The 26,606-nt window shown below is 46.3% G+C and overlaps 3 protein-coding genes across 3 annotated transcripts; all 3 read left to right on the forward strand.

The window, feature by feature from the left end:
• Window positions 1-1,514: 1,514 nt before the first annotated feature.
• On the forward strand, window positions 1,515-3,219 carry LOC132251686 (olfactory receptor 14A16-like). Its single transcript, XM_059731633.1, has 2 exons — window positions 1,515-1,669; window positions 2,261-3,219. Exon 2 carries the CDS (start codon window positions 2,288-2,290, stop codon window positions 3,203-3,205), a length of 918 nt encoding a protein of 305 aa, XP_059587616.1. The 5' UTR covers window positions 1,515-1,669; window positions 2,261-2,287; the 3' UTR covers window positions 3,206-3,219.
• A 4,354-nt stretch (window positions 3,220-7,573) lies between these two features.
• On the forward strand, window positions 7,574-8,194 carry LOC132251837 (olfactory receptor 14C36-like; the record flags this gene model as incomplete). The annotated part of the gene is made up of 1 exon (XM_059731760.1): window positions 7,574-8,194. A coding segment is annotated over one exon (621 nt), but the record flags the coding sequence as incomplete, so codon positions are not given.
• Window positions 8,195-12,326: 4,132 nt separating this feature from the next.
• On the forward strand, window positions 12,327-13,304 carry LOC132251838 (olfactory receptor 14A16-like). Its single transcript, XM_059731761.1, has one exon. It carries the CDS (start codon window positions 12,348-12,350, stop codon window positions 13,302-13,304), a length of 957 nt encoding a protein of 318 aa, XP_059587744.1. The 5' UTR covers window positions 12,327-12,347.
• The last annotated feature ends 13,302 nt before the right edge of the window (window positions 13,305-26,606 follow it).

Consider the following 26,606-nt stretch of genomic DNA (forward strand, 5'->3'; position numbering starts at 1 on the left):
GCCCAGAACCTGACAAGACTGCGCAGTCCTGAAGGTGCACGGGTCATTTCAAATGCTACTACACAGTACCAATGAGGTAATGCTCAGGAGCTCACTGCTAATGCACAGTAGTGGTAGCATCATAGTTAGTGCCTGCCAACACTATGTTGCTACAGGGATGAATGACATCGCCGTAACGCATCGCTGCAGTGACTTAGCATCTCGTAGAGACACACCTAGCCTGGTGCAACTGCCACATGCCATGAACGACACGTGCCTGTGGAAGCTGGCGGGGAATGGCGACTACCTGCAGGTGGCGGTGGTGGCAGCAAATGGGAAGCACCTCCAGGTAGCCATGATAGTGTTGGCTGCGGAGGCGAGGGGAGGGGCAAGTAGTGACCAGCAGTTATCAACCACCCGCAGACATCAGCAGCGAAGTTGGAAGTGGCCACAGGCGATGAGTGACCGTCTGCAGATACTGTTGGCAGTGTTGGCAGTCGGGGAAGGGGGGGGTGGGAACTGGCAAGTGGCAACTGCCCACAGGCACCAGTGGTGCTTCTTTCATGGGGAGAACTGCCAATCTCAGGGGGTGCACGTGCTCCCACATACACCCCCAATGCATCACCAGTGCCACATGCAATACGCACCCCAGTGACCTGCTGTGGGCACCATGTGCTGTAGGCTGGCTCCTCACATCTTATGCCGTGCACGGTGCTGGGGCCGGGTTGTGTTGCGTGTGGTGTGCAGGGCTACGGCTGTACACATGGTGCAAGCACCAGATGTAGCCAGCCCACAATGCACGTTGCATGCAGTGCCTCCACTAGACCACCCCTGTGGGCTTGACCTGGCAGATGGGGTCCATCTGTGTTTGATACCGCTGCATTCAAGGGAAGGTGATAGTGGAAGAAATGAGGGGGAGCTGGGACCTGGGATGGACGAGTCAGGGGAAAGTGGTCTAAAGGGCTGTCATATTCATGACAGTAGATTCAGAACCATGACCTTGCTAATGATTGCTCAGCTAATATTTTGTCAATGTGATGCCTTGCAATGGAGCTTGTTTGTCTGAGTCATGGAATACGTTAATTATATTTAGAATTATTTTTTTGCACCTTACAACCTGACTTTTATTTCCATGTTATTTTCTTATGCAAAACTATGTAGGAACTAACCCAATTGCAACTTGGTGCCTCCCTGCAGGCTAAGGTGCCCAGGCTAGCTAACTGGGACAACAGAGCCAGATAGAGAAGCTCAGGGCCTTCTCAGAGATCCCATGACTTGTGTTGTGAGGGAGATTAAACCAGAGCACAGCTCTGCTGTTCTGCTAACATCTGTACAGCTCAGACTGTTTACATCTGGGCTTTTCCTTCTGAGCTGTGCAGGACTCCAGGGAATGAGTCCCATGAGCCTTTGGGAAAAAAAAACTGAAAAATTGCCATCTTGCTTCACTCCTTTTCTACAAGGCATAGTTGAGGTCAGCTGCACACTCAGAAACCTGGTTGGATTCACTTCAGTCGCTCAGTGCCAGAGGGAGCAGAGAAAGACCTCTGAGTTATCTGTGCTTCTGGGGACCTAGACTAGTGGTTGGTGCAGAGGAGATCTGAGAGATCAACTGGACAAGAGCAAGGATCTTTGGCAGGGGAAGCCTGAATATGACACAAGAGATAAGGAAACTTCCACAGAAACAATTTCAGTAAGTTTTCTGTGTCAGTGAAGTGTCATGTCTTAGGAAGATGCAGAGAACAATTAAAAACATTCAAGTTGGAAAACCTGGCTACGAAAATCATACTGCATTGTATGTGTAATAGATTCAAAGCTACAAGAGTCAATGAAGAATGTTTCACTGTTTTTGCTATTAATTCAGATAAAGTTATACAGCTTACTGGGAGTGGGGTGAAGGGTGGGGTGGGAATAGGACCTCTAAGGAAGTCAAATATTATATATCTTTTATTTCACATGCATTTGTTTCCAGCATACATTTTCTAGGTGAAATGGATGAATTATAGACTTTTGGATTTAAATAAATAAAAATAAAAAAATAAAAATCCTGATTTGTGGCTAGGATAATATTTTTTTCACTTTCTAAATGGAATATCAAGATATTTTATTTTATGTAGGATCTTGCCAGGGAAAAATAATTTATTAAAATCAAATTTTCCATGAGGCAAAAAATGGAGTATTTACATTCTTACCATGACATTTGGAGACGTTATTGATGGGAATATCACAGTCACTGAGTTTGTTACTCTCCTCCTTACCACTGCCCTTGTTCTACTATACCCAGGACTTGCACGGTGCCCTGGGAGGGAAGATGCCCAACTGCACCACTGTAACCGAGTTCCTCCTCCTGGGCTTCTCGGACACTCGGCAGCTGCAGATCTTGCACTTTGTCATCTTTCTGGCAGCGTACCTGGCAGCTCTGGTGGGGAACTTCCTTATTATCACTGCTGTAACTACGGACCACCACCTCCACAGCCCCATGTACTACTTTTTGGCAAATTTGTCCATCCTTGACCTTGGATCCATCTCCGTCATTGTCCCTAACTCCATGGCCAATTCTCTCTTAAACACCAGGACAATTTCCTATGCTGGATGTGTGTCCCAGGTCTTTCTCTTCTTCCTCTTTTCTTCATCTGATTTTTCATTCCTCACCATCATGGCATATGACCGGTACATTGCCATCTGCAAGCCACTGCATTATGAGATAATAATGAACAGGAGAGCTTGCATCCAGATGGCTGCCGGTGCTTGGGCTGCTGGTGTCATGTACTCTGCAGTGCACACTGGGAGCACTTTTAGTCTCCTCTTCTGCCACTCAAATATCATCAACCAGTTCTTCTGTGAAGTGCCCCAGCTGCTCAAGCTCTCCTGCTCTGACACATACTGCAGGGAGCTGGCAGCTCTTGCCTTCAGTGTGTGTTTAGGTTTAGTCTGTTTTGTTTTCATCGTTGTGTCGTATGTTCAGATCTTCACCGCAGTGTGGAGAATCCCCTCGGAGCAGGGCCGGCAAAAAGCTTTCTCCACCTGCATTCCTCACCTGATTGTCGTCTCCCTGTTTCTTTCCACTGGCTCCTTTGCCTATACAAAGCCTGTCTCTGACTCCCCGTCCCCTCTGGATCTCCTGGCAGCTGTTCTGTATTGTGTGGCGCCTCCATTGATGAATCCGGTCATCTACAGCATGAGGAACAGAGAGATCCAAGCTGCCCTAGGAAACTGCTCCACAAGCTGATCTTCTCCAGGAACAATATGTCCATCTTTCTTTCATGACTTTGCTTTACTTATATTTTTGTTTTCTAATTTACACATGAACTTAGTTTTTTCATAGTATTGTGTGAATCCTCCATATAAAAAATGAAGGTGGTTAATTCTGTAACTCTGTAATGTCAAAGACCTGGCTTTTATCATTATGTGCTGACACTGTTGAAGTGCAGAAGTAATGTTTCATGCATCAATTTTACTGTCTTTGCACCATCTAAAATATATCCCATCAACTGCAAGATAATGAAGAATTAAAGAGTTTTGTTTACTAATTGGTGCAATCAATTATTCAGATGACAGAGTATACAGGCAAATGTCCAGATGATGTGAAACTCAAATAAAGTGCAAGTAGTTTACGGGACAGGAATAGAGTTCAGATGGATGTGGATCGATTGGGGAGCTGGGCTTGAAACAATAAGACGAAGGCCAAGGAAATAAATGCAAGTTGCTGCACATAGGGGAGAATAATCAAAAGCACAAATACAGCTTGGGTTATAAATGCATGGTATCATTGTTGAAAAGTTGGGTCACAGACTCAATATGAACCAGCAATTTGATGCAACTACAGAAACATGAATGCAGTTTTGGGCTGCAAAAACAGGAATATTAGACGTAAAACAAGGGTGTAGGTTGTAGCCGTGTTGGTCTAAGGACACAGGCAGACAAGGTACTTAGCGTGAATATGTAACTTTTCATTAGACCAACTTACATAGTTGGAAACATTTTTCATAGCTAGCATTTGGATTTAAAAGCCTGGAAGAGCACACACCAACTGCAGATGCTTCCCCAGACTGAGAAAGGGGTGTGAAACCCAAAAGCTTGCTAAGAAAGATGTCAGACATGGGAGGTGATAGTACCACTTGGCATGGTGCTAGTTAGGCTTCACCTAAACTACTGTGTGAATTTCTGGGCTTCACATCTTAAGAAGGAAAATGAAACAGTTAGAAAAGTTCAGAGACAGGTGACAAACATGATAAATGGTTGGAAGGCAAGCCATGTTAAGGAGAGATGGAGAGAACTAGGCATATTTAGCTTGCAGAAAGGGTCATTAAGAGGCAGATCACAGCAGTCTTGAAATATCTGAAAAACTGTTGTACAGAAGAGAGTGAATAATTGTTCTCCCTTGTTGAATAGGGAAGCACATCAAGCTTCAGATGACAGCAAAGTAGATTTAGATTAGATTTCAGGGTGAAAAGCACCCTTGTTTCTAGACCAGTGCAGATGTGGAATAGACTGCCCAGGGACGTTGTGGAGTGTCCTTCATTTCAGGTTTTCAAAAAGAGGATAGTCATTGCTCATGGATTATTTAGGAGTAACAGTCTTGCAATTCTGCAGGGGGTGGCCGACATGATCCTTGAGGCCCCTTCTAACACTATGAGTTTATTATTATCATCATTGTAATAGCATTATGAATACATAGTGGATTAAAACAGTCAACTGCAAGTGAATGGACACTGAGACAGAAGGATTACCGTGTGTCTTATTACACAATCTCTTCTTTTTTTTTTTTTAGAGGGTAGACAGACAGATGGGTACTAGTCTTCCTAATATTTCATGCACGTGTGAACTGCTGGAACTCGAGTTGACATTGTTAGGGTAGCAATATGGATTTTGGATGCTGGAGTAACGATAGGGAATTTGAAGAGTGCTGAGCGTGCAGCTAAATGAAGGCTTTTACCTGTGTCTCAGCAAAAAGCTGCTGATCACAAGATTGGCTGATATATTAAAAGGTAACCTCAGGAAAAGCTGCTGGTCACAAGGCTAGCTGACATATTAAAATGTGAAAAGAAGATCCCATGTAACAAAAAGGATTGAAGGCCAGACCCATGGAGGGTGGGTTGGGGAGGGATCGTGCCCTCATCCTGCTAAATGAGGTCCCCCAACTGGCTGGTGGTTCTGAGCCTGGTTCCTCCTCTCCCCACTGCAGCACTGCTCAATATAAAGGGGTATACATACACAGTGTGCCGCCCCCAGCTGCTCCCAGCCCCGTTCAAGGGAAGGCTGATTTTGGTATCCCCCTGCAGCAGGGACGTGTGAGCTTCTGCTGCTTTCAGATCTGCTCAGAAGACAAGGGCTTTGCCCCAGCTCAGAGCCCTGTAATTATGTTTTCTGGCATGCAGTACAAGGTGTATATGTTGTCCAGCTTCTTACCCCCTCGCATCTTCTCCCTGCAGTTCCACTGCTGCTTAGCCCCACTGCCCGGCGTAAGGCATCAGAGGGCCTGGGATCCCAAGATCCGTGCAGCTGGGAGATGTCCCCCACTTCAGGACAGTTCCAGCCTCGCTCCAAAACTCAGGCTTGTCCCCTGTGCCCCGTGCCAGCCCAGGGCTGGCACCGGGGAAGCCTGGAGCTCCCCCTGGCTACCGCGGGGGGGCAAAGCAGGGCAGATGGATAGGAACAGCCCTGTATTCAACTGCTCCCACTGGTAGCAGATTTGCTCCTGATGCAGGTGCACATGTATACACGTGCCCAGGTGCAATTTAGTGGGTTGATAGTTTTTACCATGCAACACTTTTTGCCATATTGTGCTGAGATGCTACTGCAGAGCAGTGTAACAGCTGTATATCTCACTGGGCTGCAAGCTTGGTGGATGCACCATGTCTAGTACCCTTTGCATAAAGGCCGGCAAATGCTTGCCTTTGTGCCATGGCTTTTCCAAGCAGGAAAATACACTATGCACCATGCATGCTTTTTATTGGACCATCTGCAATGTAATTCGAGCCCTCACTGCAAACTGAGGGCTCCAATTGGCTGTGCTTGTGCTTTAAAGCACCCATAATGTGGGAAAGGTGGAGATAGGATCCAATTCCAGCTTTGAGAGAGACAGGGGCAGAGGCACAGCCTCCCACTCCTACACTGGAACGGGATCTGAGGCTTGCTCCAGGAGCTGACATGCCAGTGATCAGTCAGTGACTGGGAGGCGGAGTGGGGGTCCCCTCACAGCCAATCTTGCCGATTTGGCAATTCTAAGCCCCACGGCAGAGATTCAGTATTGCCCAGCAACACCAGAATTACAATCCCACCTCAGTCATTACATCCAGATTTGGTTGTTTTCCAGAAAAATTCCTGGAGGAGGGAGAACTCAGTAAGTCCCACAGTTGATCCCCCTGAAAATGTCTTTACATATCTGAGTGCCTCTCAAGTTAGGGTTGGGGGATGCAAGAAAGTGAGATGAGGAAATGCATAGTGAGAAGCATCCCTTGCTCAAAATACTTTCATGTTCTTGTATCCAAATGACAAAGATCAATGACACAATGTGGAGATAACAGAAGGATGGCATTGGCCTATTATGGCATAGAGATGACTGTCCAGATGGGGATAGGGACCATATAAATTGGCAAATAGCCACATGGCAGGCACTACTCAGACTCATTTCAGACGAGGTGACACTTAGGATGGTGTCTATGCATATGCAGTATATACCAGGGAAGGGGAAAGGTGGGTGTGCTAGCAGCTTATTGACCAGCTTCTTATTGTAGTCACAAGTGCTGTGTTGCCTGACCTTGATGTTTGCTGAGCTTCTTGCTGTTCTTGTTGTTGCTATTAAAAATCAAATAAAAATGCTGTACTCCGGTCTGCCAATTTGATGAAGGGAGATGGCTTCATAGTGAGATTTGAAATGAGGTGAATGAGAGCATGAAGCAACGAAAAGGCAAACCCACTGAGATATTGCATAACCAATATTCGTAATTATAAACCTTGTTTTGTTCTGAAAGAGTCTCTTTTGTGTGGTTTGGTTTTATATATATAAAACCACTGTTAAGGATGTTTGTGGACCTCTTTTATACTAAAAAAGACATATTCCCAGCAATAATACTTTCCACTGACAATTTTACAGCACTTAAAGACAGTACTGACAGTTAGTTCATGAGCTGTATCTGATATGAGATTGCCTCCTTTTATATTTGTAACATTAATCCTGGCAACTATTCTTGTCCTTCCTTCACAGGCCTTGCACTATGCGCTGAAGAGGGAAATGTCCAACCAAACCACTGTGACTGAATTCCTGCTTCTGGGCTTTTCTGATATTCGGGAGCTCCAGATCTTACACTTTGTTATCTGTCTCGTAGCGTACTTGGCAGCCCTGATGGGGAATCTCCTCATCATCACAATTGTAACTCTTAACTGTGAACTTCATTCTCCCATGTACTTTTTCTTGATTAATTTGTCCATAGTAGACCTTGGCTCCATCACAGTGACCGTGCCCAAATCCATGTCTAACTCTTTATTGACCACCAGGTTGATTACCTACTCTGGATGTGTTGCCCAAGTGTTTTGTCTCCTCTGCTTCTTGGGAGCAAATTTATTCCTTCTCATGGTTATGGCATATGACTGATACATTGCTGTCTGCAAAGCACTGCATTATGGGATAATAATGAACAGAAGAGCTTGTGTCCAGATGGCTGCCTGTGCTTGGGCTGCTAGTGTCATCTACTCTGAACTGCACACGGGGAACACCTTCAGTCTACCCTTCTGCCACCCAAATACCATCAACCAGTTCTTCTGTGAAGTGCCCCAGCTGCTCAAGCTCTCTTGCTCTGACACATACCGCAGAGAGCTCACAGCTCTTGCCTTCAGTGTGTTTTTAGCTCTAGGTTGTTTTGTTTTCATCGTTGTGTCATATGTTCAGATCTTCACCGCAGTGTGGAGAATCCCCTCTGAGCAGGGCCAGCAGAAAGCCTTCTCCACCTGCATTCCTCACCCGATTGTGGTCTCCCTGTTTATCTTCACTGGTGCCTTTGCCTACATGAAACCCACTTCTTACTTCCCATCCTCTCTAGATCTTCTGACAGCTGTTCTGTATTCTGTGGTTCCTCCTATGGTAAATCCATTCATCTATAGCATGAGGAACAAGGAGATCAAATGTGCTCTGAGAAAACTGCTCCAAAGGCAGATGCTCTCCAAGAACAGGATGTCCCTTTTTACTTTGTGTGTTTGGTTTACTACTTTGTTTCTTTAGATCTATAATGAAATCATGAAATTAAGTTTTCATAATGTCGTGTGCATTCTGCTTATGAAACATGACAGTTCTCAGCTATGTTCAGCAGTGCGATAAAGTCTGTGTTACTCAACTAGAGCCATTTTGTGTTAGCATTGTTGAAGTGCAAGTGAAAAAGTCTGGTGTTCCTTGTGCCACCTCAAATAAATCCTTTTAATTCCAAGATGATGATGACTTGTGGGGTGTGGTTTTCTAAATGATATGATGAAAGATTTGGATGGCAGAATAGAGAGCTGCCTGAGAAAATTTGCGGCTGACACAAAACTGGGAAGGCTTGCAAACACCCCAGAGGACAAGAGTGGAATACAAATGATTTTAATAGATCATCTGATTATCTAACTGGGTGAGAGGTAACAGGGTGAAAGCCAGTATGGATAAATTTAAGATGCTACATCCAGGAAAAAGTAATGAAAAGCACAAATACAGAATGGGAGATAAGTGCCAGGGAGCCAGCATTTATGTGAAGGATCCAGGAGTTTTGGGAGATCACAGACTCAGCATAAATTGGCAGTTTGGTGCAATTGTAAAGAAAGCAAATGCAATTTTTTAGCTGTCTTAATAGGTGCAAGACACTTGAGGTGACGGTGACACTTCTTAGTGCTGGTCTGGGCTTCACTTTTTAAGAAGGAAAGGGAGAGGTTGGAGGAGGTATCCAGGTGGGCGAGAAATGAAATAATAAAGTCTTTGAAAGGCAGCCTGTCTAAGAAAAATTTGACGGAACTGGGCAAGGTTAGTTAGGGCCAGATAATCCTTAGAGTTATTTTCAATGCTGATTGATGATAATGTTCAGGATTATTGCTTCTGCAGTAGACTCACAAGTCTAATGTAAATATAGCATGAGTAAGGATGGAAAATTAAGTATGTCCCTAACAGTTGTTTAACCTACATTTAATCTTACCAAGTTAGGTAAAAATTCTAGTATTGTATATATTCTATAATATATGTTAATAATTTTTTCTCCAAAGTTGCAAGGAGCGCTATTGGGATGTCTTTGTAATGCTATGTAATGGACACATCAATATGATAGAGCAGGGGATCACCAACATTTTCCATTTTTAGGCAAAATTGACCCAGCTCAAAAACTAGGCTGATACCAAAACCAGGTGACTACTACCACTTTTCCTCAGTGCTGCTTCTTTTTGCTGCCCAGCTGCAGTACCGCACAGCGCAGAGTAAGAGAAGGCCCCTGTTAGCAAAAGACCTTCCTCCACAGGGTGGATACATTGGGGTCATGGGCTCTAGATTGTCAACTGCTGTGATGAAGTCCAGACAAAACTGGTAAGGTCAAAATGAAATATTTTGGGACAGTTTGGTTCATTTAAAAAAAATAAATCTCAATTTAGGGATTGAGAAAGGTTGATATTTTAAAAATTCTCCCATGATGGGATCATTGCTTCTGGCCATGGGAACATCCATGAAGAGAGCGAATTCCAAACACCATAAATCTTCTATCTGCTGGACTCCAACCAACTCCTGTCCCAAGTGGGACCTGCCAATACAGTAAGTTAGCATGGATGCTGAAGGACAGAGACACATATTGTCAGATCAGGCTCTGGCATCTGTCAGGTTCAGATCAAGAGAAATCAGGTCCATGAACAAGTCTCTGATCTCTTGATGCTCCTTGTGGAACCTGCCTGGCATGGGCTGTACATGGCATGAGGCTGCATGGGGATGTCTGCTTGATGTGGCACCTGTGCCAAGCTAGCCCTGTGTACTATACTGGGGGTTTGTCTAGATTGGGCTCATTAACCCACCCTACCCACAGGATCCAGTGTGCACAGTCAGCTACATGTCTGCCCCACTGGGCAGTTTTTACTGTGCAGTTATTCAGTATTTGCTTTACTAAGAACTAAATGAACACACAGTACCCGCCATGACTGCGCAGTCCTGAAGGCGCACAGGTCATTTCAAACCCTACTGTGCAGGAGCAATGAAATAATACTCAGGAGATCATTGCTACTGCATGGTAGCGGCAGCATCACAGTTAGAGCCTGCCAATGCTACGTTGCCACAGCGATGAACAATATCCCTGTAGATTATCACTACAGCGACCTAGCATCTTGTATAGACACATTTAGCCTGGTGCAAATGCTACATGCCATGAATGAGACATGCCTCCGGAAGTTGTGGGGGGATGGCGACTGCCTGGAGGTGGTGGTGGTGGCAGCGAACAGGGAGCTTCTGCAGGCAGCCATGGTAGTGTCGGCGGTGCGGGATGGGGGAATGGTGAGCACTGACAGGCAGTAAGTGACCACCTGCAGAAACCACCAGCCGCATTGGCAGTGGCCAGCGGCAATCCAACACCATCCACAGATGCTGTCAGCAGTGTTGGCAGTCAGGGGGGGAGGGCGGGTGGTACTGGCAAGTGGCAACTGCCCACAAGCACCGGCAGTGATTCTTCAGGGAGTGCACCACCTATCTCAGGGGGTACACATGCACCTGCATACACCCCTAGGCATCGCCAACGCCACATGCAGTACGCACCCCCAGTGACCTGCTGTGGGTAACATGTGCCGCAGGCTGGCCCCTCACATATAATGCTGCGCACGGTGCTGGGGCCAGGTTGTGTTGTGTGTGGTGTGCAGGGCTAGAGCTGTACACATGGGGCAAGCACCACATGTAACCAGTCCACAATGCACGTTGCATGCAGTGTCTCTACTAGAGCACCCCTGTGGGCTTGATTTGGCATCTGGGGTCCATCTGTGTTTGACACCGCTGGTTTCAAGGGAAGCTGGTGGTGGAAGAAATGGGGGGGAGCTGGGACCTTGGATGTATACGAGTCAGGGGAAAGTGGTCCTTGGGGCTGTAGATACAGAACCAGGACCCTGCTAAGGATTGCTGAGCTAATATTTTGTCAATGTGATGCCTTGCAAGGGAGCTTGTTTGCCTGAGTTATGGAATATATTAACTATATTTACAATTTTTTTTTTTTGCACCTTACAACTTGACTTTTTCCTTGTGTTATTTTCTCATGTAAAACTACGTAGGAAGTAACCCAATTGCAACTTGGTGCTTCCCTGCATGCTCAGGTGCCCAGGCTGGCTAACTGGGACAACATAGCCAATTAGAGAAGCTCAGGGCCTTCTCAGAGATCCCATCACTTGTGTTGTGAGGGAGATTAAACTTGAGCATGGCTCTTCTGTTCAACTCAGACTGTTTACATCTGGGCTGTTCCTTCTGAGCTAAGCAAAACTCCAGGGAACGAGTCCCATGAGCCTTTGGAAGAAAACAAGGGCAAAATTGCTGTCGTGCTTCACTCCTTTTCTACAAGGCGGGGTTGAGGTCAGCTGCACACCCAGAAACCTGGTTGGATTCACTTCAGTCGTTCAGTGACAGAGGGAGCAGAGAAAGACCTCTGAGTTAGCTGTGCTTTTGGGGACCTAGACTAGTGGTTGGGGCTCAGGAGATCTGAGAGATCAACTGGACAAGAGCAAGGATCTCAGCAGGGGAAGCCTGAATATGACACAAGAGATAAGAAAGCTTCCACAGAAACAATTTCAGTAAGTTTTCTGCATCAGTGAAGTGTCCTGTCTTAGTAAGATGCAGACATTTAAGAATATAAAATTTGGAAAACCTGGCTACGAAAATCATACTACATTGTAGGTATAATAGATTCAAAGCTACAAGAGTGAATGAAGAATATTTCACTGTTTTTGCTATTAATTCAGATAAAGTTATACATTTTATTGGGAGTCAGGTGGAGGGTGGGGTGGAAATAGGACCTCTAAGGACATCAAATTTTATATATCTTTCATTTCACGTGTATTTGTTTCTAACATACATTTTCTTGGTGAGATGGATAAATTATAGATTTTTGGATTTAAATAAATAAAAATAAAAACATTAAAATCCTGAGTTGTGGCTTGGCTAACATTTTCTTCACTTTTTAAATTAAATATCAAAATAATTTATTTTATGAAGGGTCTTGCCAGGGAAAAATAAGTTGTAAAATCAAATTTTCCATGAGGCAAAAAAAGGAATATTTACATTCTTAGTATGAAATTTGGAGAAATTATTGATGGGAATATCAAAGCCACTGGATTTGTTACCCTCCTCCTTACCACTGCCCTTGTTCTATTATACCCAGGACTTGCATGGTGCCCTGGGAAGGAAGATGCCCAACTGCACCACTGTAACCGAGTTCCTCCTCCTGGGCTTCTCTGACACTCGGCAGCTGCAGATCTTACACTTTGTCATCTTTCTGGCAGCGTACCTGGCAGCTCTGGTGGGGAACCTCCTTGTTATCACTGCTGTAACTATGGACCACCACCTCCACAGCCCCATGTACTACTTTTTGGAAAATTTCTCCATTCTTGACCTTGGATCCATCTCCGTCATTGTCCCTAAATTCATGGCCAATTCTCTCTTAAACACCAGGACAATTTCCTATGCTGGATGTGTTTCCCAGGTCTTTTTCTTCTTCCTTTTTTGTACAGCTGGTTTTGCACTCCTAACTATCATGGCATATGATCGGTATGTTGCCATCTGTAAGCCACTGCATTATGGGATAATAATGAACAGGAGAGCTTGCATCCAGATGGCTGCCTGTGCTTGGGCTGCTGGTGCCATCAACTCTGCACTGCACACTGGGAACACCTTTCATCTACCCTTCTGCCACTCAAATATCATCAACCAGTTCTTCTGTGAAATACCCCAGCTGCTCAAGCTCTCCTCCTCTGACACAAACCACAGAGAGCTGGCAGCAATTGTCTTCAGTGTGTGTTCAGGTTTGGGCTGTTTCGTTTTCATCATTGTGTCTTATGTTCAGGTCTTCACCGCAGTGTGGAGAATCCCCTCTGAGCAGGGCCGGCAGAAAGCCTTCTCCACCTGCATTCCTCACCTTATCGTGGTCTCCCTGTTTCTTTCCACTACTGGCATTGCTTACTTGAAGCCCGTCTCTGACTCCCCATCCCCTCTGGATCTCCTGGCAGCTGTTCTGTATTGTGTGGTGCCTCCATTGATGAATCCAATCATCTATAGCATGAGGAACAAGGAGATCCAAGCTGCCCTCAAGCAACTTCTCCACAGGCTGATCCTCTCCAAAACCAATCTGCCCATCTTTGTTTCATGACTTTACTTTACTTTACTTATGTTTCTCTTATTATTAACTCATGATATCATTGTTTTCATACTATAGTGTGCAACCTATTTACAGAAAATGAAGGTGGTGGGTTAATTCTGTAGCTTTGTAAGCACAGTGACACGACTTGGGTCATTTTGTGTAAACACTGTTGAAGCGGTAAAGTAATGTTTCATGCATCAATTTTACCATTGGTTCCACCTCAAATAAATGCCACCAATTGCAAGACGATGAATGGAAGACTTTTGTTTACCAGTTGGTGTAATCCATTATTTGGATATAGGCAAATATTCAGGTTCTGTGAAGGTGGGATGAACTGCAGACACTTTAGAGGAGAGGCACAGAATTCAGATGGATGTGGATAGACTGGGAATCTGGGCTAGAAACAACAAGACTGAGTCCAAGGAAACAAATGCAGTTGCTGCGCCTAGGGGAGAATAATCAAACGCACAGATACAAATTAGGTTATAAATGGCTGTGTGGTATGATTGTTGAAAAGCATCTGCAGGGTCTGGTGGCTCACAGACTCCATATGAATCACCAATTTGATGTAGCTACAGAAATATTAATGCAGTTTTGTGCTGCAACAACAGGAGTATTAGATGTTAAACATGGGAGGTGATAGTACCACTCAACATGGTGCTAGTTAGGCTTCACCTAAACTACTGTGTGAATTTCTGGGCTTCACATTTTAAGAAGGAATATGAAGAAGTTAGAGAAGTTCAGAGATAGGTGACAAAAATGATAAATGGTTGAAACAAAAGCCATGTTAAGGAGAGATGGAGAGAAGTAGGCATATTTAGCTTGAAGAAAAGGTATTTAAGAGACCAATCATAGCACTGTTGAAATATCTGAAAAAGTGCCGTACAGAAAAGGGTGAGCAATTGTTCTCCCTTGTTGAACAGGGAAAGACATCAAGCTTCAGATGACAGCAAAGTAGATTTGGATTAGATTTCAGGGGGAAAAGCATCCTTGTTTCTAGACCAGTGCAGATGTGGAATAGACTGCCCAGGGACGTTGTGGAGTTTCCTTCATTTCAGGTTTTCAAAAAGAGGATAGTCATTGCTCAAGGATGATTTAGGAGTAACAGTCTTGCATTTGTGCAGCGGGGTGGACCACATGATCTTGGAGGCCCATTCTAACCCTCTGAGTTTATTATTATCATCATTGTAATGGCATCATGAAAATATAGTGAATTAAAACAGTCAAGTGCAAGTGAATGGACAATGAGACAGTAGGGTTATTTTGTGTCTTATTATGCAATCTCTGTTTTTTTTTCTTTTTCCTTTGGAGGGTAGACAGACAGATGGGTACTAGTCCTCCTAATAGTTCATGAATGTCTGAAGGGCTGGAACTCGAGTTGACATGACTAACGTTTTGTGAACTTGCCTGGTTATAATAACACAGCTCTTTCCAAATAAGTTTTAAGGGAAATTTGCTGATCAACTTTGCTACTGATCACAAAACACATTACTGTGTTTTGATCATAGTAAGGGAGGGTTACCACATCACTGGGGAAAAAGATTCACGGCCATAGATATCTGTTCACTGCTGCTTAAACAAGTTGAGGTTTTTTTTAAAAATACCCTAAAGAAAGTTAGGTGCTTACGTTAAATGAGATTTAAGATCTCAAACTCACTTCCCTGTTTCAAAATATTCATAGGATTCTAGGACTGGAAGGGAGAGTATAGCTTCCTCCGATGATATGTTCGGTCCTAATATAAGAACGCTGTTCTCCGGGTGCATCTATTCATGCAATGAGCACAGCCGAATGAACTCCAGCACAGTTCTTGCTGGAGTTTCTTGTTCCTGGGTGCAGAATTAGAGTAGATGGCATTAGATTAGGAATTTGCTCCCAGTCACCCTAGGCAGTGGGGGCCACAGAGGACAGGGGGTGGGGTGGGAGACCTGTCCATGGCTCCTGTGTGGAGATCAGGTTCTCAGTCGAGCTCGATGGTGCTGGCTTTCATATATTCATAGATTCATAGATGTTAGGGTCGGAAGGGACCGCAATAGATCATTGAGTCTGACCCCCTGCATAAGCAGGAAAGAGTGCTGGGTCTAGATGACCCCAGCTAGATACTCATCTAACCTCCTCTTGAAGACCCCCAGGGTAGGGGAGAGCACCACCTCCCTTGGGAGCCCGTTCCAGACCTTGGCCACTCGAACTGTGAAGAAGTTCTTCCTAATGTCCAATCTAAATCTGCTCTCTGCTAGCTTGTGGCCATTGTTTCTTGTAACCCCCGTAGGCGCCTTGGTGAATAAATACTCACCAATTCCCTTCTGTGCCCCCGTGATGAACTTATAGGCAGCCACAAGGTCGCCTCTCAACCTTCTCTTGCGGAGGCTGAAAAGGTCCAGTTTCTCTAGTCTCTCCTCGTAGGGCTTGGTCTGCAGGCCCTTGACCATACAAGTTGCCCTTCTCTGGACCCTCTCCAGGTTACCCGCATCCTTCTTGAAGTGCGGTGCCCAGAATTGCACGCAGTACTCCAACTGCAGTCTGACCAGTGCCCGATAGAGGGGAAGTATCACCTCCTTGGACCTATTCATCATGCATCTGCTGATGTACGATAAAGTGCCATTAGCTTTTCTGATGGCTTCGTCACACTGCTGGCTCATGTTCATCTTGGAGTCCACTAGGATTCCAAGATCCCTTTCCACCTCTGTGCCACCCAGCAGGTCCTTCCCTAGGCTGTAGGTGTGCTGGACATTTTTCCTCCCTAGGTGCAGCACTTTGCATTTCTCCTTGTTGAACTGCATCCTGTTGTTTTCTGCCCACTTGTCCAACCTGTCCAGGTCTGCCTGCAGCTGTTCCCTGCCCTCCGGCATGTCCACTTCTCCCCATAGCTTTGTGTCATCTGCAAACTTGGACAGAGTTCATTTGACTCCCTCGTCCAAGTCACTGATGAAGACATTGAAGAGTATTGGTCCAAGGACCGAACCCTGCGGGACCCCACTGCCCACACCCTTCCAGGTCGAGACCGACCCATCCACCACGACTCTTTGGGTGCGACCCTCTAGCCAATTTGCCACCCACCGGACTGTGTAGTCATCCACATCACAGCCTCTTAACTTGTTCACCAGTATGGGGTGGGATACCGTATCGAAGGCATTCCTGAAGTCTAAGTATACGACATCCACCCCTCCTCCTGTGTCCAGGCGTTTCGTAACCTGGTCATAGAAAGAGACTAGATTGGTCAGGCACGATCTGCCCGCCACAAACCCATACTGGTTTCCCCTCAGCATAATTTGCCCTGCCAGGCTCTCACAAATGTGAGCCTTGATAATTTTTTCAAAGACTTTACCAAGGATGGAGGTGAGATTGACTGGCCTATAGTTGCCCGGGTCCTCCTTTTTCCCCTTTTTGAAAATGGGGACCACGTTAGCCCTTTTCCAGTCCTCCGGGACTTGGCCAGTGTGCCACGAGCGTTCGAATATTCCCACCAGTGGCTCTGCAATGATGTTGGCAAGTGCCTTCAGCACCCTCTAATGGAGCTCATCTGGGCCTGCTGACTTAAAGGCATCCAGTTCTTCCAAGTGCCTCTGCACCATCTCAGGATCTACGTATGGAAGTCTGGCGCCTTGCTGCTGCCTCTCTACAACCCCAGTGAGAGACTTGTCGTGCCCCTCACTTAGGAACACTGAGGCAAAGAACTCATTGAGGAGTTCAGCCTTGTCCCCCCTGTCTGTCACCAATTGTTTCTGTCCATTTAGCTGGGGTCCTATTCCTCCCTGGGCCTTCCTTTTACTCCCAATATATGTAAAAAAAAAATTCTTGTTGTCTTTTACTTGGGTTGCCATCCTCAGCTCCATGGTAGCTTTGGCAGCTCCATGGTAGCTTTGGCAGCTCCATGGTAGCTTTGGCTGGCTTGGGGTGATGCCTTGTGCCTGAGTGTGGGGAGTGGGTGGAGGGGGCGGTAAGCACTGCCAGGACCGGGAAGATGGGAGACACGAGTAGGAAGCAGCACCAGGCCTTTCCTGTAGGGTTTGTTAAAGACACCATCAGGATGCCTAGGTGGAAAATGAAGATCCCATGTAACAAAAAGGATCGAAGGTCAGACCTGTGAATTGTGGGTCAGGGAGGGATCATGCCCTCGTCCTGCTAAATGAGGTCCCCCAACTGGCTGGTGGGCCTGAGCCTGGTTCCTCCTCTCCCCACTGCAGCACTGCTCAATTTAAAGGCATATACATACACAGGGTGCCGCCCCAGCTGTTCCCAGCCCCGTTCAAGGGAAGGCTGATTTTGGTATCCCCCTGCAGCAGGGACATGTGAGCTTCTGCTGCTTTCAGATCTGCTCAGAAGACAAGGGCTTTGCTCCATCTCAGAGCCCTCTAATTATGTTTTCCGGCATGCAGTACAAGGTGCATATGTTGGCCAGCTTCTTACCCACTCCCATCTTCTCCCTGCAGTCCCGGTGCAGCTTAGCCCCACTCTCAGCCACAGGGCATCACAAGGCTTGGGACCCCAAGATCCATGCAGATGGGAGCTGTTCCCCACTTCAGGACAGTTCCCCCCTTTCTCCAAAACTCAGGCCTGACCCTTTGGCCCCTGGCCAGCCCAGAGCTGGCACCAGGGAAGCCTGGAGCTCCCCATGGCTGCTGCAGGGTAGGAACAGCCCTGCACTCAAGTGCTCCCACTGGGAGCAGATTTGTTCCTGATGCAGGTGCACATGTATACATGTACCCTGGTGAAGTGTAGCAGGCTGACAGTTTTTACCAGACAACACTGTTTTGCCACATTGTGCTGAGATGCTACTGCACAGTACTGTAACAGCTGTATAGATTGCTGGGCTGCAAGCTTGGTGGGCACACCATGTTTAGTACCCTTTGCAGAAAAGCCAGAAAATGATTGGGTGCTATGGCTTTTCCAAGCAGGAAAATACACTCTGCACCATGCATGCTTTTTATTGGACCATTTGCAATGTAATCAGAGCCACCGCTAAAAGCTGAGGGCTTTGATTGGTTGTGCTTGTGCATTAAAGCATCCATAATGTGGGAAAGGAGGAGAGGAGGATCCAATTACAACTTTGAGAGAGAGGGGAAGAGGCACAGCCCCCCCACTCCCTCACTGGAACGGGGACTGAGACTTGCTCTGGAAGTCAACATCAGGACAAGGAAGAGCATGTATAGCACCACCAGGAGCTAATCTCCTCACCAGGCGTGGAGCTGTGCAGCTTCTGGACACAGGTTGTCCCCAGGAGAAGAGGGAAAGGGAATGGCCAGCCTCGGCTGTTAGGCTGTTTGGGAGCTGCCAGGTCAGAACCCTGCAGGCATGGGTGACTGGTGCCACCTTAGTCAGGGGGGCATGTGCCCCGTCAGCAACCAGTCTGTGACTGCAGGGGATGGAGGTCCCCTCATGTCCAGTATCACCGATTGAGGTCAGTGGGCCCCACACAGCCAATCTTGTCGACTGCGAAGCAGCCACAGCACTCCTGGAAATGGTCACAGCGCTCCTGGAAGTGAGTTCAGAGCCTCAGAAACGACAGGAGCTGTGTCCACAGCATCTAGTGGCAGATCCTAGCAATAAATGTGTTGCTATTTATTACAATGAAAGGGAGGTTTAATTCTAAAAGGAAACTGTGTTTGTTTGTTTTTTTAATCAAAAAGATATGACCTGGTGAGTATAATTAGTGGAGGAGTCTGCAGTAAGGAAACAGCCCCCTGTGTAAGAATTATTCATTTACAGTTACGTTGCTAGAATGTATTCAAATGATTGTTTTTTTTTATTCTCTATTGATAATAATATATATGTATACATACCTTCTTTTTCATTAATCTGTCTCTCTTCCTGTATATAGTTATACATATAATAAAGAAACCCATCTGTTCATTGGTTCTGGAGTAAATGCTTGGATGGTGAGGGTGAGGACCACACCCCAGTCAGCAGATCTGCCTGAGGGAGGTCCCAAGGCTACTGGCACCTTAAGGATGTCAAATCTGGCATATCGCCCGGCCTAGTGCACTGGCAAAGTTTACTGTAGTATTAGACTAGTGCACAGTAGCATCACATAAAAGGTGTTTGCTGGTGCTGCTGTGAAGTAACTCTGGTTACTGTGCATTTATTTAATACATAACTTATACACATACTAAGTAGATATGCAGTAACCACAGTGCAGTAGTGTCTTGTGTAGATGCACCCACTGGGCCCTTTTTTTAATTCACAGTAACCTTGAGGTTAATCGCCACTTAAAAAAACAAACAAACCCTGCACTCACCGGCTGCTGCAGCAGCTGTCACAGCCTCTGGGGGCTCATGGGAGAGCCCCCACACAGTGTGGGGAAGTGGGGGGCAGTGGGGATTTCCCCCCTACCTGGCGGCAGCCAGCGAGTGCGGGGCTTTTTGCTTCTTTTTTATTTAAGATGCCGGGATGCTGGGGCTGGGCAGGGCAGCCATTGATGGGGCTGGGAGAGTGGGTGGGAGATTTTGTTTGTTCAGTTTGAAGATTCGGCCAATTTGGCAGCAGTTGAATCTTCAAATCCGATTTGGCTGAATCGATTTGGGACAGTGATTTGAATCACTGAATAGAATCACTGTCCCCAGAACCAGATTAATCCTAATCCAAAGTGAATACTAGCTGCTTCACACAAGTTTACCGCAGATGACACATATCCTGGCCCAGAAACAGGAAACAATAGATAAAAGATGATTAAAATAAAGGATTAAAACATAACTTTTTTGCTTTAAAAGACACGAATCCAGGAAGGCTTGTTTCTGATTCTGTGCTTCAGAGGTAAGCTGGGCTCTAGGGAATAAGGTCCAGGAGCCCTAACAAGAGAAATGTGGATAAATCACCTTCCCGCAGCATCAGTCCCTCCAAGCCAGTGAAGTTCACTGTCTTCTGCAGAGAGAAACTGGTTTAGATCTACTTCTGTCAGGTCAGACTTGATGTGGAGAGAAAGCTCCTACTAAGATATTTTGACTTGTGAAGATTTGGTAGTGGCAGGGAAAAGGGAAATGAGATAGCTCTGTAGAGGGAAAATAAGCAAAGACGCCTGGCACTGGAGGATCAGATCACAAGCTGAGAAAAACTTCACATTGCTGTAAGTTTATTATTCAAATTAACTGTGGGTGGTTGGTAAGAAGAGGGATGTGTGTAGAAATTAGATAGATCAGTAGAGGGAGAAATTAGATAGATCAGCTTTGACAACTTGAGATTTTTCAATCAAAAGCTCCTGGAGGCTTCACATTTACATCATTTATCCCTCCAGCCCTGTATTGATAGTTCTTCTCCATAAATTGATGGTTCTGAAAAACATACATGTATTGTGAACAAGAATACGTTTAGCAAAAGACATTTTTAAAAGAAACATCTTTCTAGGCTTAAATTCTAAACCCCATGGCAGAGATTCAGTATTGCCCAGCAACACCTGAATTACAATCCCACCTCAGTCATTGCATCCAGATGTTGTCATTTTTTTCAAGAAAAAATGCCTGGAGAAGGGTGAAATCAGTAAGCCCCACAGTTGATCCCCCTGAAAATGTTTCTTACATATCTGAGTGCCTCTCAGATTAGGGTCAGGGGAACCAACAAAGTGTGATGGGAAAATGCATAGTGAGAAGCAACCCTTGCTCAAAAGAGTTTAAAGTTGTTGTACCCAAATGACAAAGATCAATGACACAACGTGGACATAACAGGAGGACATAACACGAGGAGGCATTTTGGAAGAGGAAGACTTACAGTATTTCATAAGACAACCTATGACTGAATAATAATATCATGTGTTGGTCCTGTTGATGTGGTTGGGTGTTACCATTTTCTTTGAAGGGTTCTGATTTTGAGCAATGCATTTATTCACTGATTGGTAAATTGAAACACATTAGCTTTTAGTAACGATAGGATGTATGTCCAAGAAGAAGTTGATGTGGATTCAAACTTCCCTTTGTCAAGATGGTTCTGGAAGCAGATCTCTCAATTTCCAAGCAACTGAGTATGAGGCTGAGTAATGAGAAAGTGCTCTGAGTACTAGGTTGCTGGAAAAGAGGTGGGTTACTCTTCCTCAACTTTGCATAGTTTTAGGACACCTGACATGCACCTAAGAGTCACAGACCCTTTCATTGCCATGATGACATGTTTTGGAATCCCAAATCTCTTTCAGTTGGATAAAGATGGCAACGTACAAAATGGTGGCCATACCCAGACCATACTTTTGTGACGAAGGCAGCTACACTTAAGACAACGCCAACTGAGCCGTTGCAGCTTGTGACAGTTGCAGTTTCTGATTCTGGTCTGTCAGAGCTAGGGCATTGGGCTCTGGCTGCTTTCTGACAGTGTCTACATGAGGTTCTGACTGAGCAGTAGTTAGTCACCAGTCATTTAGTACTTGTATGAACAAGTACTTGTATGAACAAGTACTAAATGACTGCACAGGAAAAGGTGTTATTGCCGAGTAGCACCAACAAATGGCCTTTTCTTGACACTGACCGCACAGTAGCCTGACACCACCCAGCAGTAGCATCACGTCATGTTTTCTGCCAGGTCAGGAGTTGCAATGGCAGTGCAGTGCAGTGGGGAGTGACCAGTCACGCTGTTGGCAAGGAGTGGGCAGAAGGGTAGGCCCTCCTGGAGGTTTCTGCACAGGCTTCGCCAGCCTGAATGGTCAGCCGGAGAGGCTGTAGGTTGGGATGAGCAGGTTGGGGATTCAGATTTGAGACTTTGGCCTGACAGAAAACAAGGTAACTTTCCCAGGGGAGCTGGGGTTGCAGGATGGCCCCAGGCCAAAGGAGAGCCCCATTTACCTCTCATAGAGCCTGAAGAACCGGAGGAGATGTGTGCAGCAAAATCGCCGTTGCGAGTGATTAGCCACGCATATATCCAACTGCGGCCGAGCAGCGTGGGCAGGAGACGCCGCCCAGTGGAAATAAAAAGCGTCTCCGTCAATGTGGCGGGGTGGCTGACGAGTAGAGGCTTGAGGGGAGAGCCCGCACATGGAGGGGATCAGCCGCCACGCCCGGCAGCGTGGGAAGTTGGGGACGGAGCCAGGAGAGGCTCCGACAGAGTCGGTAGCGACGCTGACCAGACAGCCAGCAGGGAAGCCGGCAGTAACGCCGACAACAGAGCCGGCTGGAAAGCCGGCAGCGACATCAGCAGAGAGGCCGGCGGTGAGGCTGACAGCAGATCCGACGGAAGCGGCATGGACATCGTCCGCAGGGGTGGCAGTAGAGCTGGGAGCGACGCTGCCAGAGAGTCTAGCAGCTGCACCTTCAGCAGAACCGGGAGCAGCACCCACGAAGAAACCGGAGACAGGTGCAGAGAGAGCAGCGTTGGGGCAAGCTGGCACTGAGAGTGAGGAGTGAGCCGGCACAAAAGCCTCAGAGAGGAGGGAACAGGGGGCGTGGCCAACGGGGCCCTGTCTGGCCGCACCAGAGGGCGGCCGAAGACCCAAAGTGGGGCTGGACAGTTAACCTTTGTGGCCCACAGCGGCCTTAGAAAGAGGCGGGGACTCAATACCCTAGTGGGGTGAGCCCCCGAGGCTGTGGAACCCGGGCCCAGGGGAATCCACGCAGCCCATAGGCCAGAGGCACTCTTTGGGGCCTCCTGGCCCAGTAGCTTAGGGGCATTAGTTGTCATGGTGGTGGGATTGGCACATCACGTCACAGGGTGATTAGTATGGGGCGGTAGAGAGTCTAATTGGAGGGACCAGGTCCGAGGACTTTGTGGGCCATACACCAAGGCCCGAAGACTCAGGCACGTAGCTGGCAAGCCATGGGCAGAGATTGGGGAAGAGCTGAGAACGCCAAATGGGCCCGAAGATCGGCAACCCAAGGTGGCAAGTGGCCAGGGTGTAGGTGAAGTTGGAGCCCTGTGAGTGCCCGCCAGAAGGCACGATGACCCTGGAGGCTGCCCCAAAGAGGAACCCCTCCACTGAAGCAACATTCCAAGTCGTGGCAGGCGAGTTAAGGAGACCCCCTGACGTCAGCAGGGGTAGCCTGTGGGGTCCACCCGCAAGCCCAGGACAGGCGCGGTCCATAGTACAGGCTAAGGACACTGGAGTGCTTAATCGAACGGATGCGGGCACAGGAACAATAATTTAGTAAAGCGTTACAAATTTCCTGAAGGGCTTAATCCCACGGTGGTACCTCGAGGTATGTAGAAAAAACATTTCAAGGTGTGTGCCAATCGCCGATTCTCCAAATCAGCATCGAATCTTCAGAATAGGATTCAGCCGAATCGAAATCAGGGATAGTGATCCAAATCAATTAATCTAATCACTGTCCCTGATTCAGGCCAAATCTGAATCCGAATCGAATAGGGCCCACTTCGCATACCCCTAGTGCGCTCTCCTGGTATAGTGTGTCACTAGAGCAACATAGCGGGAAAATCAACCCATGCACCAGGTGCATGGCGCTGGAGGGGCAGCTGCTGCACTGTGCTTTAGTACTTCCAAAGGAAGAGCTAAAGCATGGCACTGGAGCAACACCGCTGTATGATGACGTGTGGACGCACCCTAAGGGAACAGAGCACTGAAGACCTCGTTCCTCAGTCTCTTCTACTGCTTTGCCAATCCCAGGATTTATTGTTCTGCAATTAAAGAGAACCAAAGCAACAGAAAAGTAACAAGTTGGATATAATGACACATATACCTGAGCATGGAAATTACAGAGCATAAATGTTAAGACGAACAACACTCAGTCACCTATATCAGAGGCACTGTTATGTGTAAAATGCAGGCAGATCTTAAAGGTACTCACAACACCACCTAAGCTACATGAGTGAGCCAGCACTCTTACCTGTGTAGCTGTTTTCTGAAATGTGACTACGTATCTGATTTTTTAGATGTTTGAATCCTTTTATCTTGCTCTCAGATGCTATATATCTTGGCCCAGAAGCAGGATACAATAGATAAAAGGTGATCGAACTAAACAATCAAAATAAAACTTTCCAGCTTGAAAATATACGAATCCAGGATGGCTTATTTCTGATTCTGTGCTTCAAAGCTAGGCTGGGCTCTGGGGAACAAATCTTAGAAGCCCTATGAAGAGAGATGTGGATAAATCACCTTCCTGCAGCATCGGTCCTTCCATACCTGTGAAGTTCACCCTCATGTGCAGAGAGAAACTGGATCTACTTCTGCCAGTTCAGCCTTGGAGTGAAGACAAAGCTCCTACTAAGATAATGTGACTTTGAAAGATTTGATAGTGGCAGGGAAAAGGGAAATGAGATAGATCAGTAGCAGGAAAATAAGCGAGGAATCCTGGCACTGGAGGATCTATCAGAGGCTGAGAAAAACGCACAAAGAACATTGTTGTAAGTCTGTTATTGCAATTAACTGTGGTTGGTTGGCAACTGGGGGATGTGTATTTTATTTAAGCACCTAAAAAAGACATACCTGGAAAGATATCAACATTTTAATAGCAAGGTATTCAAAATTCTTTAGCTGAAAAAATAAAGAAAGGAAAAGAAAACAGTTCGCTTTAGAAAATCTGAACTTGCTCCGAAGAACCCACATCTCTCAGTGACTTTGGAACTAGAGATTTTTGACCAAAATCTCCTGGAGTCTGCAAATTTAAACCAAATAATCCTCCCACCCATATATTTTATTTGTAGCTCTTCTACATAAACTTATGCTTTGGAAGAAATGTGTATATTGCAAAACATTATGTCTTTAAGAGATGACAATTTTAAAAGAAATCTCTTCCCAGTCTTAAATTCTAAGCCCCACAGCAGAGATTCAGTATTTCCCAGCAACACCAGAATTACAATCCCACCTATTCATTGCATCCAGATTATGTTGTATTCCAGAAAAAAAAAACCTGGGAGGAAGAATAACTAAGTAAGCTCCACAGTTGATACACCCCAAAACGTGTTTTACATATGTGAGTGCCTCTCGAATTAGGCTTAGGGCACCCGACAAATTGTGATGAGCAAATAAATAGTGAGAAGCATCCCTTGCCCAAAGAGCTAAAGTTCTTGTGCCCAAATGACAACGATCAATGACACAAAGTGAAGGTAACAGGAAGATGGGATTGGCCTATCGTGGCGCAGAGATGACTGTACAGGCAGGGGGTGGGGACCATACAAATCAGCTTATCCTGGCAGGCTGAACTCGGTGTAGATTCATTCCAGACAAAGTAACTCTTGGGATGCTGCCCATGTTTATGTTATATTTGTTACTTGCATCCTGACCAGTACTCTTGTCTTTCCTTCGCAGGCCTTGCACAATCCATTAAAGAGGGAAATGTCCAACCAAACCACTGTCTCCTCATTATGACAGCTGTAACTCTCAAACATAAGCATCATTCCCCCATGTTCTTTTTCTTGATTAATTTGTCTCTCCTGGACCTTGGCTCCATCTCAGTGACCGTGCCCAAATCCATGTCTAACTCTTTATTGAACACCAGGTCGATCTCCTACTCTGGATGTGTTGCCTAAGTGTTTTGTCTCTTCTGCTTCTTGGGAGCAAATTTATCCCTTCTCACAGTTATGGTATGTGACTGATACATTGCTGTCTGCAAATCACTGCATTGTGAGATAATAATGAACAGGAGAGCTTGCGTCCAGACAGTTGCCGGTACTTGGGCTGCTAGTGTCATCTACTCTGCACTGCTCAGAAGATCATCGAGTCCAACCCCCTGCCCCAGGGGCAGTCAGTCAGCTGGGATCATAGGATCGCAGCAAGATAAATATCCAAATCTCTTGAAGGCATTCAAGTTAGGCACTTGAACCACCTCCAACAGCAGTCTATTCCTAACCTTGGGGGCTCAGACATTAAAGAAGGTCCACCCTGAAATGGTCACAGAGGAGTTTGTGATCCTTAGACCTTGTCATCCCTTGAGGCACTCTGGTAAACAGACATTCCCCCAGATCCTGGTGCTCACCCCTGATAAACTTCTATGTGGCCACCAGATAACACCTGAGCCTGCGCTTCCAGGCAGAAGAGTCCCACGGCTCTCAGCCTCTCGTCATAAGGTCTGTTTTCCTGACCTCTGATCATGTATGTGCCTCTCCTCTGCATTCTCTCAAGTTTATCCATATCCTTTTTGAATTGTGGAGGCCAAAACTAGACGCAGTACTCCAGCTGCGGTCTCACCAAGGCCGAGTACAATGGGAGAATGACATCCTGGGATTTACTTGAGAAGCATCTATGCAAGCAGGCCAGTGTTGTTCTCACTTTACTGACTGCAGCATCACATTGAAGGCTCAAATTCATCTTGTGTTCAATCATGACCCCCAAGTCCCTTTCATCTGTAGTGCTAGCCAGCATAGCACTGCTGAGCCTATAAAGATGCTGCAGTTTTTTTCCTCTGAAGGTGGAGAACCTTATATTTTTGAGTGTTAAACACCATCAGGTTCCC

Source organism: Alligator mississippiensis, chromosome 7, assembly GCF_030867095.1.
Source record: "Alligator mississippiensis isolate rAllMis1 chromosome 7, rAllMis1, whole genome shotgun sequence".
Lineage (NCBI taxonomy): Eukaryota > Metazoa > Chordata > Crocodylia > Alligatoridae > Alligator > Alligator mississippiensis.